Source organism: Azolla caroliniana, unplaced genomic scaffold (genome assembly GCF_043228905.1).
Source record: "Azolla caroliniana isolate FFs.n. ecotype wild unplaced genomic scaffold, voAzoCaro1.0.p SCAF_18, whole genome shotgun sequence".
In the NCBI taxonomy this organism is placed as follows: Eukaryota; Viridiplantae; Streptophyta; class Polypodiopsida; order Salviniales; family Salviniaceae; genus Azolla; species Azolla caroliniana.
The window spans coordinates 4,002,943-4,022,008 of record NW_028230453.1 but is presented as its reverse complement, the minus strand read 5'-3'; the positions used below and the strand labels follow the sequence as shown (position 1 = coordinate 4,022,008).

Below are 19,066 nucleotides of genomic sequence, written 5' to 3'. Positions count from 1 at the left end.
GGTATCTGGGGAAATTGGAAAAAGATAGGGGCAGTTTTGTAAATAAAGGAAAAATCACTGGTTATCTTCGGACCATAATTAAGTGATATGTAAACCTGCAGAAGAAGAAGAAGAAGAAGAAGAAGAAGAAGACGGCGATGGCCATGGCCATCGCTATGGATATGGCTATGGCTCTTCCTTCCTTCCTTCCTTCCTTCCTTCCTTCCTCCTCTTCGTTCTTTCGTTCCATGGCCTGCACGTATATAGCTCCCTTTCCTTCCTCCATTCCTCCGTTGCGATGACCTGAGAGCTCTCTTCCTCTTCCTTCTTCTTCTTCTTCTTCTTCCTCGTGAAGGTCAGGGATTTGGTTGGCTATGGCGTCCATGATGGGAAGGAGCTGCAGTAGCTACGGCGTCCACTTGCGTTCCTGCTTGCCTTCTTCTCCTTCTTCTTCTTCTTCTTCCTCAACATGTAATGCAGCCATACTGTCCTTCTCCTCAAAGTACACCTGTTCTTCCACCGCAACCTCGACCATGTTGTATTTTACAGGTTTGAGTAATTCTTCTTGCTTCTTACCGCGTCTTTCTTCTTCTTCTTTCCGAACCAGAAGAGCGAAGCTCTTTACAGCCACTCTTCCCTCTTCTTCTTCATCCTCGAAAGAATTCAGAAGTAGACGTTTTGCCCATAGATTATCTGCATCACAGGAAGGAAATGGCTCCTTAAATGCTGCTGGTTCTGTTTGTTTTCCGCCTCCTCATACAGCGCAGAAAGATTCTTCTGACATGAAGGAAAGCGGTTCATCTTCTCCTTCTCCTTCTCCTTCTCATATTAATCTTCTTCAAGGCTCGGAAGAAACATCGTCATCATCATCGTCATTACCAACTTTATTTTCTGCAAAATTGCCAAGAAAAGCTACCAGAAGAAATTCATCTAAAAAGAGCGAAACCCTTTCTGCTCAGGTGGAGCTTTCTTCTGCCTCATTGGAAGCTTCAGGTGTCACATTATTGCCTGCAATGTCTCCAAGAAAAGTTACCAGAAGGGTGTCACCTAAGGAAAAAGAAAACCTTCCTGCAGAGACTGGGCTTGATTCTACCTCAGAAGAAGCATCATCGCAATTATTGTCTGCATTTTTACCAAAAAAGATCACCAGGAAGAAGAAAGAAAGTTCCCTTCCTCCTCCTCTTACATCTTCTTCGACTGAGCTTTCTTCTACCATAGATGAAACTTCATCAGCTTCAGTGCCAAAGAAAGTCACCAGGAAAAGGAAGAAAGATGAAAGCTTAACATCACAATCCTTGTCATCATTCGAAGATCATTCATCAGAGACAATGTTGACCTCAGATGGCATATCCTCAACTAAGAGAGTAAACAGCAAGAAGAAAGATAGTACAATATCACAAGTTTCTGTATCTTCTGACGATAAAAAGGAACTTCCCCCCTTTACACTTGAAGAAACATCATCAGCATCAGTGTCCACATCTCTAACGAGAAGAAGCAGAAGAAGGAAAGCAGATGACGTTTCTTCTGAAGAAAATCTAATGAAAGATCCTGAGATTTCCTCATCTGCAATTTTAGAAGAAGTATTGATATCACCGGCATCTCCTGGGAGGGTTTCAAGAAAGAAGAAAAATGGTACCTTGTTATCAGAGGTTACCTCACCTTCTGAAGTTCATTTAACTTCGGATGGTAAGATTACCTCGTCTGTTTTGAATGAAGCACCATTATCTCCAAAGAAAGTGGCTAGAAAAAATCAAGGTGAAGGTTTTCTAAAGCATAGCAACAAGGTTGCATCGTCTGGTGCATTGGCAGAAAAAAACATACAGGGAGATGGTAATTCAGCGGGAAATCTGTCGATACCGCCATTGATGTTGTCGAAGACATTACCAAATAAGAAGGAAACGGATTATAATATCTTGGCAGAATCTAGCATATCATCTTTTGCAGATGATTTGAATATAGGTGGTAACATTATCTCATCAGTTAAAGAGGAAGACACCTCACCAAAGAAAAGAGAAGAGAGAAAGAAGATGCAAAGTATCACATCTTTGGAAGATCATCTTATAACCCCAACAAGCATCGAGGGGAAGCAAGGTGGAATACGTGGTGAAAACACCAAAGTTTATGGTGAAAAAATACTTGGAAAGTTATCTCTGATGAAGGAAAATGGTTCCTTGCTCGACATCGAAAAGAAAATTAATTTGACTAGTTCAAACAAAGGAGAAACAGATACCTCTCTCAGGATAGTGCCAAATATTTCATCAGTAATTTCTTTACAAGCACCATTGGAAGAGAAAAATCTACTTCCAAATCTCTTTGAACTAGATGATTTCATGTTTTCAGACAGAAACTATATGGCGACTGATGACAGAACCAATAGAAAATCGTCAGATACCAAGAACTCAACCAAGCCAACATCAATATTTGGTAGTTTCAAATGCAACCAACCTTTGGAAAGAGAGCCTAAAAAAGAGGATGTGAATGACATGCAACATTTAAATGAGGAAGTTCAACCCAATGAGGCAATGAATTCTCAAAGTAAAAATGCAGAACAAAATACTAAAGGAAATGAAAATACAATGAAAGAGGATCATTTCAAAGGTACTCGTATGAAGGATATGTCAATGCCATTGAACCTGGGAGAAAATGAGCAGAACATTGGCCGGAGGTTTTATAAAACAAATAGAAGATCTGACCTTCCAAATGATCTGACCAAGTATATAAATATGAAAGATTCAATACCCTTAAGGAGGGAGAAATTTGAAAACCAATCAGCTAGAGGAAAGAATGAAAGGGACACTCTGGAGAGACAAGAACATTTGAAGTCAAGAATGGATGGAAAATCTCTATTCAAGAACGGTCGGGTCAATGATAATCGGAATAAAGTGAAGCAGTATAGTTATGGGAATGACAATCGAGCTGTGAAAATCACTGGTAGAAGCAATGAGAAGTTTGGAAACCAGAACTCAACTATGTGGAGGAATAAATCCAGAGAGATGGAAAGCTTCCAAGGATCAGAGAGATACTCACAGGGAGGTTCGTATCTTTTAAATACACACAGAGCTCGTGGCATGGATAGAAAAGAACGTAAACAATTTTCTGTTCGCAACGTCCTTGCGAATCAAGCCAGCACAATCTCCTATATGCAGGTATCTTTGTTTCATAGCTTGGATAATGTGTTCTTTTCTTTCTACTGAAAATTTGATCGCTATAGTTACTGATGAAATGGCTTCTTTTTTCCAAATGTAGACATCATGCAGATGCATGATTTTGTTTTGATTCTCTTTGGAATCACGTTCTCTTATGGTGTTTTAATATTCCATACTTGTGTACATACTTGAGGGATAAATCTTTCTTTTAATTATGCACATATATGAGCATTACATTTCATTCTCTTGATCAATGAGGAGAAATTCACGTGAATGGTAGTTCTCTCACATCTCTAAAGCATGTACAAAGTTAAACCTAGGAAGATTCAGTTCCAGTTATGCTACATCCATTTGAACCAATAGGAGACCTTAATTTTGCAAGATTTATTTTACACATTGACATATCCCTGTCTATTTGGTATGCATAGAAGGTGAAGTATATCTTGATGAAATTCTGATTATCTCCATGTTTAGTAAGTTGTTTTGTTAACATATGTGCTAACCTTGAGTACCTTCATTTACGGATCTCCCAAAGCTCTTGAATACTAGTCATTGATTGAATAATGCATTGATGATTATGGTGGCTGCTCCCATTTCTTTCTGGATTGTATCATGGGGTACAGATGCTTTGCTCCTTATCATGTGAGCAATAATTGAGATTGAAGGTCTCACCAAATCTTTCTAGTTATGTACACTGTGAAGACTCAGTCCCTAGGTTTCTACTCCATAGAGAAGATGCAGTGTCACAAGTGTATGAAATAGTTACAATTTAGTTTGTGGCTCTCGGAACTGTATATGTGCACATTGTCTTTCAAGAGCATCAAGGGCTCCTTATCATGGGGGCAATCATTGAGATTGATGTTGGGTTCTTATTTTGAATCCCCAGAAACTTCACCACTTTAGGGTTATCAGAGTTTTTATGGACAGGGGGAAAAAACCTACTAAAGAGGGAAAAATTCCCCTGTGTTCCTCATTTTTTGAAATATCTGTGCATGGAGCTTCTAGAGTCTAAAGTCCTGCGTGACTGGTATTTGTGAGATCATGGGAAGCCTGTATGTGAGCACATTTTGCATGGACTGCCAGTTTTTTTATGAGAAACTTGGTATAACATTCTCTTCTTTTGTCTAGAGGGGTTGCTTAAAAATAAACTTAACATGTTACAATTTGGAAAAGTATAGATGCATGTGCAGACAGCAACAATGAGTCCCTGTGAGTGTTACTCCTCTCAAGAAGATTTCTGTTCTGACGTTGTTACCATGCATGAGTGGTGTTAAACACCATCACTTTAGTTTTATCAAGGTTTACAGACAAACCTTTGCATGTACAAAATGATTTTAAAGCGTTTAGATGTCTTTGTAGTTCCTTCACAGAGTTAGATATTAGCATAATGTCTCGCTGCTAAGCATGTTCTCAAACCATGTAATCTCTATATTGAATACGATAACTCATAAAGAAACTGAAGAGGGGGTGATAGTGAGTATCCTTGATTTCACAGATTCCAACAACCGATTGGAGATCCCACTTTTCCGGACATGGATTCATACAATGCATAGATTCCCCATTGCCAAAGAATGGAGATAGCAACGGTTTCGAGCCACTTCATGAGCTAAACACATGGTACCATGTTGAATTCTTTTTAGAAACCCACAAAGCAGCATTAACTCCTCTTTTTATGGGATCTGCAGTCCATGATAAGGGGTTAAAGGGTAAACTAAATTTGAAAGCTTGCCTGCCCAGCTGAATGTTGGCATATTTTGGCCAAATAATGGGCAACCATGATTGTCCTATAATTTCCTGGCATTATGGGATCTCTGCTCTTGAAGATTGGTACAATGGTGTATTCTGTCCAGCTCATAGGTAACAATCGGCAACTGTTCGGTTCGGTTCAAGAGTGACAAACTTAAACCGTTTACATTAATTGAAACTTAAACTGAACCACCAAACTGTTACAAAAAATCCAAGCTCAGACCGAACGGTTTTAGAGATGTTCAAACTGTTAACCGTTAAAACTGCAATTTCACGGTTCGGTTTCGGTTTTCAAGTTAGATCAAAGTTAAAAATTTCAAGATTTAATTTTAAAATTTAAAGATTTTTCCTAGAATGTCAAAATTAGGCTTAAAATGGAAAAGGTTGTTCAAGAAAATATTTAAGAAAATAATCAAGTGTCAATGCTAAACCATCAAACTGGAAACTTTAAGCCGACAAAGAATCAAATCCAACTGAACCGAACCGTTGACCCCCCAAACAACTGAACTAAAACCAAACTATTTACAAAAACTGGAACCTGAACCAAACCAAAAGGAACTGTTTGAAAACCGTTAAGCCCAAAATGTCAAAATTAGGCTTAAAATGGAAAAGGTTGTTCAAAAAAATAGTCAAGAAAATATATAAAAAAATAATCAAGTGTCAATGCTAAACCATCAAACTGGAAACTTTAAGCCAATAAAGAATCAAATCCAACTGAACCGAACTGTTGACCCCCCCCCCAAACCGATCTGAACTAAAACCAAACTATTTACAAAAACTGGAACCTGAACCAAACCAAAAGGAACTGTTAAAAAACCGTTAAGGCATGGTTTTGCGATTCGGTTTGGTTCAAACTGAATGCTTGCCGATTACCAAGGTCAGTTGTGTGATAGGTTACTTCTCATTGAACATTTTCCATGCTTTTTTACTTTCTTATCCTAGGAACAAGTCATACTGATGCACTCCAAATTTAGCCAAAAATGTTGTCTTTTTTTTCCTCACTGGGTGTTGGAAGGTTGCTCTTGTTTGTTTGTGTACAAATCCCCTTAGTTACTTCACATTGGAAGTGTCTCCTTGTATCATGACACTCCTCATCATACCAACTATTCTATGTGGCTCTATTTGTTCTGGGTGCATTGTCAGATGTACAGGGCAAGGATTTGTGGTTGCTTTATGCAATGACTTTCACACCCCTAGCAGAAAGGATCCAAATTTAGCTACCATTGCATATTTCACCGCTATACACGTCAATTGTCTCCCAGTTAAATTGGTGTTTAGCCAGGCCAGTCGAGTTCTTGGCACATTCATCCGTTCTACATCTATCCTTCACCTCAAATCATAGATATGTGTGATCCACTGCCAAACGAATCTTCGACGATTGCTCTTTGTTTGTTGATTGTCATAGCCCATTTGGGAGATGAAAATGAAGTATGCTTATAGTAGTAAATAATTCGGCCATAGCTCATCTTTCATTGTCATAGGCATAGTACGTAATATACTCGAATGCATTGGCAAACATTCTATTTCATACGAATGCGTATGTTATCACAACATTCTTATATGTTTTTTTTTACACATTTTACCTTAACTTTCTTACCTTAAAAATTGTTTTACCTTATAATAAATAATGAATACAAAAGTATGGTATTTACCATAGTTTGAGGGTGTTTACCATACTCGAATGAGAATGCACGTATGGTTCATACTATGGTCACAGGGATGAGGAGGGGAACATGTGGTGGAGGCTGAACTTAGTGTTTGCACATTAGGATGGATCAGTATGGAACAGGAACATCCTTAAACGCTTATCCTTGTTTGAAACAAGATATCCCATTATTTTGTCTTTTGTCTGCCTACTTTTTGGTTTTTTTCAATATATTTGTATGATTCTCAATATGTTGGGTTTAGGGATAAATGCAAAGATTGAGATGCTATTGCATACATGTTATGGACAGAGTAGTTGAATATCTCTAACTAGAGTCTAGAACCATGGAATTCTTTTTTTTGGCATTCATATCAAGAAAGTTCTATTGTTAGAACAAGTGGAAAATTCCAGTTTTGAAAAAATGAATGTTTGTTTTGTGGGGCAAAGACTTTTATAACAGAATAAAGGGTTTTATCCGACATTTGGTGTGCAAATAGTTTTCTTCAATTTTGTTTATTAGCTAACTTTACTGGTACTGTTCCTATCAGATTTATGGTACTGGATTTGACACCGGAGACACGGTGCCAACAGTGTTTCTGTTTTTTGATCGCCGACGATTCATCTTCAATGTTGGAGAGGTACACAACTGTGTAATAAAGCTGCTCCTTTTCTATAGAAATTCTGTACAATAAGTATTATGTTTTTGCTGAACTGGCATGTAAATGATTTTGTTTTTTCTGACGTTGACAGGGGTTACTGCGATTTTGTATGGAACACAGATTCAAGCCGTCAAAGGCATGCTTGACCTTGTAGTCCATGTCAATATTCCTCTCTTGGTTGAATTTATTAGGTGGTGTAACTGTTTTCAGCATTGAAGTTGGTCTGATGACTCTCATAATATTTTATTGCAGATTGACCATGTATTTTTGACGAGGGTATGCTCAGAAACAACTGGTGGCCTACCAGGTATGAATAGTTTAAAGAAGTATTGGTTACACTGCATTGTTCATTTTGCTATATCAACGAGGAAATTTTGGATAGCAGCGATTTTTTGTTTTTGAACTTCATCATTATGCATGCATTTATTGGTCTGTAACTTGTTAATTCATTTCTAAATCGAGACAGCTGTTTAAAAAGCAGAGAATAATTAGATAAATATTTGAGTTCAAAATATGAAGATTTTCATTAAGATAAAATTGATATATAGGAATATCCTTGTGAAAAACCTTTGGAAATTTCTTTCATTCGTTAAAAAATTAAAAAATTAAAAAAAACTCAAGTTAACAAAAATTCAAGATAACTTATCTGATTCTTTGTTTCTTAGGACTTATTTTTACCTTGGCTGAATTGGGTGAATCTGGAATGGCGGTAAGCTTTTTCTTGGGTCAAAAGTAATGTTACTCTATGTTGAAACCCATCATTTATTTTCTTAATATGATTTAATTCTTCACACAGATTTGAATGATCTTCATTGCAATGATATAAGTAGGTTCTGGATGTGGGACTATCTATCATCTATTAATGTATGTTCTTGAATGAGAGATAGATAGGTAGATAGATAGATAGATTCTATTATCGTCTTCGGAGGTCAAATATGACCTATGAGACCAAAAATATTACATTTTAAGTGATACATGTGAAAGTGAGTAGCGACTCTCGATGTTCAAGAACTTTACCAATGAGAGAGAGAGAGAGAGAGAGAGAGAGAGAGAGAGAGAGAGAGAGAGAGAGAGAGAGAGAGAGAGAGAGAGAGAGTATTTTGCTTCTTGGAATGGTACCTTTATTTCCGTCTCTCTCTCTCTAAACTAGAAACATCAGTAACTGGTTTGGGCTTAACTGGTTTAGCCCAAATAGGTTAAGTCTTAACCGGTTTAGGGTTTGTTTTGGTTCAGGTTTGAACTCTTCTAAACCAGTTAAGGCTTAACCAGTTTGGCTTGGACAATGCTAAATCGGTTAGGCCAAAACCCAACCGTTGCCGATTCCTAGAAAAGGGTATATTTTTTTGAAAACATAGAAAAAGTGTTTGAACACCAAATTTCTTCATGTTCACAATATTTCTGATGGATGTTAACAGGCTCAAACGTGGGGACCAGCCAATTTGCAAAATCTTGGAAAAGCTTTGCGTACCTTTGTACCATCTGGTTGGCTGGAACATGCACACTGTTTTGGCCCGGAAGATCCTTCTGTATTCGATTGTTCATCTCCTATCTTTCTAATGGAAGATGAACTGATCAAGATATCTGCTGTTTTACTGTACCATGAAGATCAGTCTTCCACTGATAAAGCATCAAATCTTTTTCCTGAATGTGAACAAACAAGTAATTGTAGATATGATTGTCCATCTACGGTTTACATCTGTGAATTGTCAGAAGTCAAAGGGAAATTTGATCCTGCGAAGGCTTTGGCAAAAGGTTTGAAACCTGGATACAAGTATGGAAAACTTCAAAAAGGTGAATCTGTGGTAGCGGATGATGGAATCACAATGGTAAGAATCTTCTTTTGTTTGTGGTAGCGGATGATGGAACTTCTTCTGAAAGATTTGTATTTTTTTATATTTTAGGTGCATCCAGATGATGTATTGGGCCCTTCGAGTCCTGGCCCTATCATGATTCTTGTTGACTGTCCCTCTTTGTCATACCTTCCATCTCTTGTATCTTCTAAAGGCCTTCAATCATATTTTTCAGATTCTGGAAAGGTTGTAAATTGTATGGTGCATATAACTCCCATATCTGTTACAAGTTTGAAAGAATATCAGAATTGGATGGAAAATTTTAAAGATACTCACCACATAATGGCTTACCAACAACTGTGAGTGACTCGAAACTTATCATATTTATGCATGTGGACAGAAAATTGTAAGGAATGTTTAATGATTATAATTGGGACTGGGAAATGAGTCAACAATATTTTATTGGGTAGGAAGTTCATTTTAATGAAAAGGTATTGCATCTGAACATAATGCAGAAGAGTGGACAGATAATAGTATTGATGAGACAAGAATGCTAATCACTTATGAATTAATGTTAAAGTCAGTTCTTCTCTGTGGGTGCAGAATTGCTCCTGGAAAGCCTACGCTGAGGTGTAGTGCTGCGACCCTATCAAAATTGAATTTTGTTTGTCCACAGTTGTTTCCTATGGTATCACCTGAATCCAAGATCCCACAATATGAGAACTTGGTTGATGGCATAAAACAGCAGGTAATTTTCATATAAACCAGAAGTTCACTGTAGCCTGTTTTTAAACGCAGTTTTTGGATTAGCCTGATCATTTAGTGTCATTTTCTGTTGCAGGAGGGAAATAAAAAAATGTGTGTTGCAGATAACCTGTTAAAGGTGGGCACAAAAAACTAAGCTTTTAAACTAAATATGAAATAACCAATGTATGTATAATGCATGTAACATTCAGGTAATCTTATGCTTTAAAAATCTTTCTATTGCTGTTCCCTCATCTGGTAGCTTATGAATGTATTTGTTCTTATTTCATGGCACAGTTTCGCTTTCGTCCACTTGCAAATCTTGGACTAGATGATTCTGACGTGCCAAGTATTTTTGACTCCAATATATCTCAAACTATGGAAGCAATTAAAGCACGAGAAATTTCTATGAGGGCATTTGAAAACTGGTCTCGTCTAAACTCTTCATCAGATTTTTCACAAAATGAAGGTGAGAGGTAAAAGTCATGATATCAGTTACTTAAATGCTAACTAATCGGAACACAAAGAAATCTCAGGCTTTGAAAGACGGAAACAGAGGGCTAAAAGCTTTTCTGCAAATTTCAACTGGCAGGTTACAGGGTCTCCCAAAAACTCCCACCGTGTTTGAAAGGTGTATCCCGAGAAGAAATGGAGTTTATATTTTTAGGCACAGGTTCATCTCAACCTTCAAGACATCGTAATGTCACTAGTATATATGTCCACTTATTTAAGCATGGAGGGATCCTATTGGACTGTGGAGAAGGAACTTATGCACAACTTAAAAGACGGTATGCAGTGGTGATGCATAAACTTCTTTCTGGAATGAAGGAACTCTGAAATACCCTGAATTTCTCTTTATTTCCCGAAATGCAGCATTTAACAATATAATGGCTCAGTTAGCACACATAATCAAGGTCTAAAGGATGAATTCACTATATAATATCTCGTCCGATGGTTGACTAAGGGAATTCCAGGAAATAACGAAAATCTAGAGGCATTGAGGGAAATAAAGAAAAACTCGGGTATTTTGGAGTTTTTCTCCTTATTTAATAGCTTACACATAGTTTCATGCTTGAATAAGAGCTGCATGTGTGAACAGGTATGGTTTGGAAGGTGCAGATGAAGTGCTGATGGGCTTGAAACTCATATGGATTTCACATATGCATGCTGATCATTTCACAGGCCTTGTCAGAGTCCTTTCTGTGCGAAGGAAACTTCTAGAAGACGCCCGTGTTCCATGCGAACGCCTTCTTGTCATTGGACCCAAGCAGCTAAGGGTGTTTCTGGATGCATATGGTGCAATAGAAGACCTTCTTATGGACTTTCTGGATTGTAGCCAGACCACATTTGATGTTGAGGAGTTTTCTAAGGATAATGACAAATATGCTGAACAAGGCGGGAATATTTCACTCGAAAAAAAGGGGGGTTTGATCTCTGTGCCTACAGAGAACGGTAATAGGCAAAGTCAAATGCAACACTATTGGATGTATCCAGGCTTTCATATTCAACAAGGTGTTGATAGAGAAGGGAGACAAAAATTGAGGAGTGCTCTAAACTCTCTTGGGTTGAAGGATCTTTTTAGTATTCCTGTTGTACATTGTCCCAATGCATTTGCTGTTGTAATTCAAGCTCATGGAAGAAAGCTCAATGGAAGCTCAATGGAAAGAGGTTGGAAGTTTGTTTTCTCTGGTGATACAAGGCCATGTAGAGCCGTCATTGAAGCTGCACGTGGAGCAACTATTCTAATTCATGAGGTAATATCAGCATTTTGCGAACAAGATACTTGTGTGGAGTTTGAGAATAAATGTCTATATTTAAGATAGGAGTTCGTTATACAATAATACTCACCAATAAACTACTAATTAATTTGTTGTTTAATGAAGGTAATTGGTTATCTGATTAACTTCTGTATGATTTGCTCCTTTAAGAATCTATTAAGTGTTACTGTTTTTTTTGGTATTTTGGTCATTTGCCCGAGATACTCCACTTCTTTTTAAAGTGAAGCTTGATAATCATATTATCCTCTTGGAAGCTCCAACTTATGGTTTATTACTGTACTCAAAATCTAGCAAAATCTGTTTCGGATCCTTATTGTTCTCGTGGTTTTGTTGTTTTTCATTCTTCAGGCCACATTCGATGATGGAATGCTTCCTGAAGCAATTAAAAAGAACCATAGTATCACAAAGGAAGCCATTGAAGTAGGTGTAGCTGCTGGAGTGTATCGCATTTTTCTAACACATTTTAGCCAGCGATATCCAGCGGTCCCTGTCTTTGATACTAGCCACAATAATACAACGTCTATTGCTTTTGATATGATGACAGTGAACCTTGCAGATTTGCCAGTAGTCCCAGAGATCTTACCAGCTTTCCGATTGCTTTTCAGCTTACCTCCTGAAGATGAAGACTCCTTAAATTTATGATGTTTTGTTTTACATGAGGTATTATGTCCAGGGTGAAGTGAAAAATTGAATGTATGTCAAAAGTTTTCATCCTTTGTGGAATGGTCAAGAAAAAGTAATCAAATTTGAAACGAAGATGTACATGTATGTTACCATAGTTTGTGATGGTAAAAAGAAAAAAACAATGCCAGAAGTCAATGAGCTGCAAAAATAGTCAATAGAATGAGTGACCAAAAAGATTTCAGAAACTATAGCCAAAAAAGCAAAGCCTAAAAGTTGGGTTTGTGCTGTGAATTATATTACAATGATGATAGAAATGCCAAACTCCAGTTCTTGTAGTGTAAATTTCCCTCCTAAAGTTGGAAAGTGATAGTCCAATTTTAGGTTATTCTTATTTTTTTTGAAATTTAGCTCTAATTGTTGGCATAATAGATCATTTTCCTCAAAAAACACATCTCCATGTCGGAGTTTCTCTCTCAATGCTAAGGTTAAAAAAGGAAAGTACATTTTATGCTAGCTCTGATGGCCAGCAAGTTCCTGAATAACATGATGCGCTAGCTTGATGGTCAGTGAGCTCCATCAAACAAATACCAATGCAGATTTTGTATCCCTAACGTGATGTGCTCTATTTTTATCTCACTGAAAGGATGTGCTAATAGAGCTGAAAACTTAATTTCATAACTTGTCCTCGACATAGCCAATATCATTGCTTGTGTTGAGTGCAGGTTGAAATTGAAAGGAAAGTGTATTCCATTCTGTTTCTGAAATGGAGAATCTACAGTGAATTGTAATGTGTAAAGATGATATTGGAATGAAATTGGCATAGTATTGACTTTTGTAGAAGTATGTAGTAACAAAGGTTGTCTGTTTCATCAAAAAGCTCATAATTGGTAAGGAACCAGCGTGGAAAAACTTCAGTAAGGAACAAGCATTGGCTGAAATTAACTTGTGCTACGTTTGATGTAAAAGAAAGGTGGATAAACACCACCAACATGTGTGAGCACAAATGTACTTTCTCCAAAATTTAAGTATAATCTAGCAAAGGTAGTGTAAATGGATATTGTGATAATATATTGGCCTTGATTGTAGGTGGCGTAAAGAATCTATACTTTGTCGATGTTAGAGAATGATCACTAGATCAGGTTCTTTGCTGTTGATGTTATGAAAGGAAAGAGATGGTGCAAATGCCTTCTTGGCTATTTGATGGCAACTAGTAATTTTGATTTACCGAGGCTTTGGTTAACTGGGCCAGTCTTGTAAGTAAGTGCTTCAAATACCTAGGCTACTTAATATATGCTAGTTTGGACTAAGAATAGAAAAGGAACCATTAATTAGGAGGTCCAATGACTATGATGTAAATGCAAATTGTTCTTAAATTTTAATCTATACAAACCATCTATAGGTGCTTGGACAAACAAGATAAAGCTTCTTCAAGTTTCTTCAATTGAACAATACCCATGATGTGATAAAGGATAAAGCGATGATTGTGTTCCATATTCCACTCTTTTGCATATTTTCCATTCAAAATCTTTATAAACTTGCCTTAATATTTCTTGACTCCCAAACAATTATCCACGTTTGTTGAGAAATTTTGTAACCCCATATCATCCAGAAGTAAATATCTAGTTTCAAGTAGTTTTGGGGAAGTATTGTACCAATGCACTTCCCAGTAGTTTTGGGGAAGTATTGTGCAAGAAGTTAATCTTGAGTTCAATATCTTTACATGGTATCGATGTGTGAAGATGCGATAGTTATAGGTCATTTGCTTCTTGGTGTCTTATGTTTGATCCCATAGTTGGAGAATAATTGCTTTACACGTATAGACTCTAGGAATTGTCAAATTGTGGTTGAAAGAGCATACTTTCATATGTTGCGAAGAAAGGAAGAAGACAACAAGAAGAGAAAAAGAAATTGCCATCAATGAGATGAATCCACAAATGGGTAGCTCTAGAAGCTTGAATACAGTAACAATTTTGCATATGCAAATACAAGAGCTCAATACAAGGCTATTAGAGATGCATTGAAGGTGATCTCCTAAATATGCTCGACATTATTGGCATCAAGTATCTAGGATGGTAACAAGAAGCCATTGACCTAACATATTGCCTCACAATGGGCAATGAGGGACGTGAAGATACTGAAGGAGGCATGGGATGACCTCAAATAATTTTGTTGCCAATACGGCTGTACAAAAGCTTCAACTTTGTCAAGAGTTTAACTATCCATTAATGACACCCTTAAAATGAAATACTTGTGTAATGTTCTTGCTCCATTGGCATGCATGTTAAAGATGAAAATATGGTTGAAATATGCTTTTGTGGGGTTAATTAATGGTTTGGTCCTTTGAGGCTTGCAATTCTTACTTGAGAAAAACCAATCGCATTGTTTGTCGGCCACAATCCATGTTGTTGGTAGAAGAATATCATGTTAGTGGAAGGATGAGGAAACCCCCAAAAAAGGGGAGTTTTGATGTTGGAGAAAATCCTCAAAACAAACCGGATTATTGATATTGCGGCAAGCTTGGATTATCATAAGAAGAAAATTGATGCCACCAATGGTTGGTAACTTACTAATTATGCCACCATCCGTAGTCATAATGATTAATGGCAACATGTTGACAAGCTCCATGTTGATGAACACTAGCAAGGTTGATGATATGTGGTTCATGGATTCAAGCACATCATGTGGCGACATGTTTGCAATAATTCACAAGGGAAACTCCATGTGGACGAGCACTAGCAAGGTTGATGAAGTTGGTTCATGGATTCAAGCACGTCAAATGGTGACATGTTTGCAATAAATCAGAAAGGAAACTCCATGTTGATGAGCACTAGCAAGGTTGATAATGTGTGGTTCATGGATTCAATCACATCAAATGGTGACATGTTTGAAATAAATCACAAGGGAAACTCCATGTTGACAAGCACTAACAAGGTTGATGATGTGTGGTTCATGGATTCAAGCACATCAAATGGTGACATGTTTGCAATAAATCACAAGGGAAACTCCATGTTGATGAGCACTAGAAAGGTTGATGATGTGTGGTTCATGGATTCAAGCACATCAAATGGCAATGGATGAATTTACAACATATCTCCAACAAATGGGAGTTACATACAATTAATCAGTAGTTTATCATGGTAATCCATGATGAGATTGCACACCATCACTATTATTTGTGGGAGGAAGCTAGATATGCCACATTGCAAAGGTTTTGGATGCATTAAGTATGTGTGTCTCCAAGTACGTGAGTGTCCCCAAATGGGGTATAGATGAAGGTCACAACCAAGTGTGTGAACTACTTCTTGAACATAAGGAGCACAATTATGTCAATCCACAAGATTTTTGTAAGTTGAGGTTTGTGGTTGATGAAACAAGATCGTGATACTCTCGAAATTGAGCATAGTCATGACAATCGAGGACGATGCAACTGTCGATAGGAGCAACTAAGTGAATATAGTGCTCTATTCAAGAGAATAGTCTAGTCACCCGCTACATGGTATAATGATTACATGGTGGGATACGATGTCTTCATGATGAAGTTATTGTCATTCTCAAGCTAGAAAGCATCATAGAAGCACCTTGCAACACTCAATTAGTAGAGTTAATAGATTGGGAGAGCCAATATGGCTATGACAAATGGAATGTGGGATCTTATCATGAACCACTCTCTTGAGGCAAACAAGATCAGACAGTTTTCAAATGCACTTGCCCTACATCCACCTAGCCTACATTCACATGATTAATTGCGCATGAGGGGGAGTGCATAAACAATACCAAGGTGAACATTATTGCAACAAAATAGTACTTTCCGATAAATATCAATGTCTTGTGTGAAACTCTTCATAATGTTTGAGATCAAACAATGCTTCATAACATTATTGTTGGCATTTTTATGTAGCACAAGTTTTTGACAAGCGAAAAAATAGGCGACCTTCAACTCCAACTAGGACTCAGGAGTCTATGTATCATGGACATTGCTCAACAACTCCTACTTTTATTCTCTATTAGCTTATAATGGAGTTAAACCTACAAGGGCTTGCCCACTATAAAATAGGGCAATTAGGTTGGTCATCATATTCACTCATTTGAGTTAATGGGTACTCAAATGGGTCACCCTTGAAAACGCATTAGCAATAAATAAGGCGAATGCCAATGATGTTTTGATTTAATAGATGATGTCCTTTTAGAACAAGTATAGCCTCCGGAAGAAAGACACATAATTTGAGGTGGTGCGAGAATCGAGCTCACGACCTCTCGCCGCACCCGAAACGGGAATCATACCACTAGACCAAACACCCAACATAAAATTTTATATTTTTCATTCAAAATGGTGAAATTAATAGAAAATAATGATATCGAATATGTAAATAAATTTTCGTTGGGTCTAGTCATTGGTAGTGAACTTTCTAGTAGGTACGCCCGCCCTCTACACATCCATGTTGTTTAGTGTTTCAGTGTTGTATATTGTGATTTTGAATCCTTGAATAGCAAAGGAGACTAACTTTTTGGAGGGGATCGACAAAATAAAATTTTGGGGGGTAGGATGCAAAGGGTTTGACAAATTTTTAGAAAGGAAAGACGAGAAGATAAGGAAAACATGGAGAATTTCTAATGCAATATATCTTCTAGTGTTGAGAGAGCCTAAGACCATGGGCTACACATATTTATATTCATTGTGCAATGCATGTTGTCATCAATATATATAGATATCATGATATGTTGTACAGAACCTATAATCCCTCATGAGGATTAATTTTCATTTGTTTCTCTTTCCCTTTTACATTTTCTCTTGAATCCTATGATGTTTCTTTCAAAAAAGCTTTGATGATCAATCCAATGAATTTGTCTCTAACTTTACACCAATTTGTTAGAGACATAAATTTATCCTTGAGTTTTTTAACCACTTGTAGCCCCATTCCATGTCTTTGTTACCCGGCCGGCAAGAAGGCTTAAGGAGGTCCAGACTAGAGTGTGAAAGGAATAGTTATTCGGGAACTGTTGTAATTATTAGTCTTAATATATTTTAATATTTGAGAAGATGTGGACGGATGGACCGGAATCAGTATGCCGATTCGGATCCGGACCGATCCCGAAAAGGTGTTGGTTGGCACCATTTTGTACTTCACACCGGAGACCTATATAAAGGCCCGGTTACAATGTAATCGACAACAGATAATTAATAGAACTTATTGCCTTAATCTTTCAGTGTTGATTACCGTTATGTACTTATTGTTATACCTTACGCGTGTTAATGATGTTTGGCTAAGTAATCCATTAAGGTCTAATTAAGCGTTGTGCCGTAAGTCACCTTGCCGTAACTCTCGGCACCGGAATCGATTTGAGATTCCACGGTACATGCGGTACCATGAAGATCACCATCGGTTCGATGGTCGTCGGGTCCACGCACCCAATCTCCTCCGGCGAGAACGTGAAGGCTTTCCCATGCCTTCTGAGCATTCTCCGAAACCTGTTCTCCTCCGCCAGTAATAGAAAGCCACCCCCACCGTGTATCCATCACGCCTACCTAAATTTTTTTTATGTTAGAGATGGATAGTTCTTTTTTGGTACTGAATCCACGGGCGAAAAGATCTGAAGAGATTACTGTCGGGGTTGAGTTCGTCCCCTCATGAAACGAGAGATTCGTTTCTATCTTCATGCAGTAGCCATGGAATTACCGTAACACCCTTTGGTGAAGTGTCTTAAGTGGACACCCTGTGTTAGGCTGTTGTCCGGCCCTAGGATTAACAGTCTTGTACACGTTGTTAATCCAATATATTACCAAAAGGATTGATTATTTTAACCTACTCTCGTTTGTCCGAATCACTAACTACAAAATAAAAAACTTATCTCTTTTGTTTAGTCAACATCTTCTTTGCCACAAATCGGGTAGAAAGAATGGACAATCCAAGTGAAAACAAAAGAAGATTTGTGGGCTCATCACTTTATATGACTCAATGAAATGAGAAAGTTGATTAAGATTGTTCAGCAAGCAATGAAACTACCTCTAAGGGAGGTTTGTAGAGAATGGGACAAAATCCATTAGCAAACAGTTGGTAAAAATCTTATCCCTACACTTAAGTTACCTATGCACGGACATGGATCACATGCTAGGAATAAGTGGACTCTAATTGCTATCGTTTGACCCAAGGTGAGCTATCGTCTCTTAGGACCTACGCGAATGATTCTACCATGGAGGCCGAACAATGGCCCCACCCCAAGATGCAACCAACAACTTTCATTTGTATTGTGCTCTCCTTGAGGGAGCAACTATTTCCGAATTGGGAGACCTCAACTGAAGGGCTATTTCTTCCGGTTGGATACTTCCAACCTGATCTGTGGTAGTAGAACACGAAATGACCAATTGCCCATCGCCCTCAATTGCAATGGTTCAAACTTCAAACCCTAAAGCACCCCTTGAGCTTCCTCTTGATCTCTACCGAACTGCCCCTAATGTTTTGCTATTTCCTTAAATACCCTTGAGTGTACTTATATGTGCTATATTTAAGCACACTCATGTTGTCAGTTTCATCTCGTTTCCTCACTCAATTATGTAGTCAATTCCATCCCCATCTTTCTTTCTTTTCAGGGGGCATTTGTGGAAATAACAGTAATTTGGCAGCATCCGGGAAATAACAGTAATTTAAGACAAATTGTGGAACCTCAGGCTATTTATTATATATACATATTTAACACAAATTGTCAAAAAGGGGAGAAGCTTCTTCAACTTTTCTTTATTTACAAGGAGAAGCTTCTTCAACTTTTCTCTAAGACTTGACTTAGCCAAGTATAGTAGAGAACTCCACAATAAAAGAAGGCCACACACGCACATCATCTCAACATATGCAGACTTTTTTAGGTATTTTGGAGAAGCCTTCCTGAGATTAAAACCCTTGATTCTGAGTTAAAGCTACCTGAGACATGGCACCGTATGAAATGGAAAAGCAAGACTCTTATT

The 19,066-nt window shown here is 37.6% G+C and overlaps 1 protein-coding gene across 2 annotated transcripts; it reads left to right on the top strand.

The window, feature by feature from the left end:
* Positions 1 to 224: 224 nt before the first annotated feature.
* On the top strand, positions 225 to 12,722 carry LOC147852148 (uncharacterized). 2 transcript variants are annotated; one of them, XM_087333990.1, is made up of 13 exons: positions 226 to 3,125; positions 7,065 to 7,154; positions 7,267 to 7,311; positions 7,428 to 7,482; positions 7,841 to 7,884; positions 8,591 to 9,001; positions 9,077 to 9,324; positions 9,569 to 9,713; positions 9,807 to 9,848; positions 10,007 to 10,178; positions 10,302 to 10,497; positions 10,809 to 11,463; positions 11,836 to 12,722. In XM_087333990.1, the coding sequence occupies exons 1-13, from the start codon at positions 354 to 356 to the stop codon at positions 12,127 to 12,129; spliced, it is 5,169 nt and encodes a 1,722-aa protein (XP_087190116.1). In that variant the 5' UTR covers positions 226 to 353; the 3' UTR covers positions 12,130 to 12,722. The 2 variants fall into 2 exon arrangements, with proteins under 2 accessions (XP_087190117.1, XP_087190116.1); XM_087333991.1 differs by lacking the exons at positions 10,809 to 11,463; positions 11,836 to 12,722 and adding an exon at positions 10,583 to 10,730 and having other exon boundaries at positions 225 to 3,125.
* The last annotated feature ends 6,344 nt before the right edge of the window (positions 12,723 to 19,066 follow it).

What these genes read in the sequence shown, in the direction of transcription:
- LOC147852148 (XM_087333990.1), top strand. Translation starts at nt 354, where the DNA reads ATGGCGTCCATGATGGGAAGGAGCTGCAGTAGCTACGGCGTCCACTTG. An exon ending in GCACAATCTCCTATATGCAG is followed by an intron (nt 3,126 to 7,064) that starts GTATCTTTGTTT and finishes TGTTCCTATCAG; the next exon opens with ATTTATGGTACTGGATTTGA. An exon ending in TGGGTGAATCTGGAATGGCG is followed by an intron (nt 7,885 to 8,590) that starts GTAAGCTTTTTC and finishes GGATGTTAACAG; the next exon opens with GCTCAAACGTGGGGACCAGC.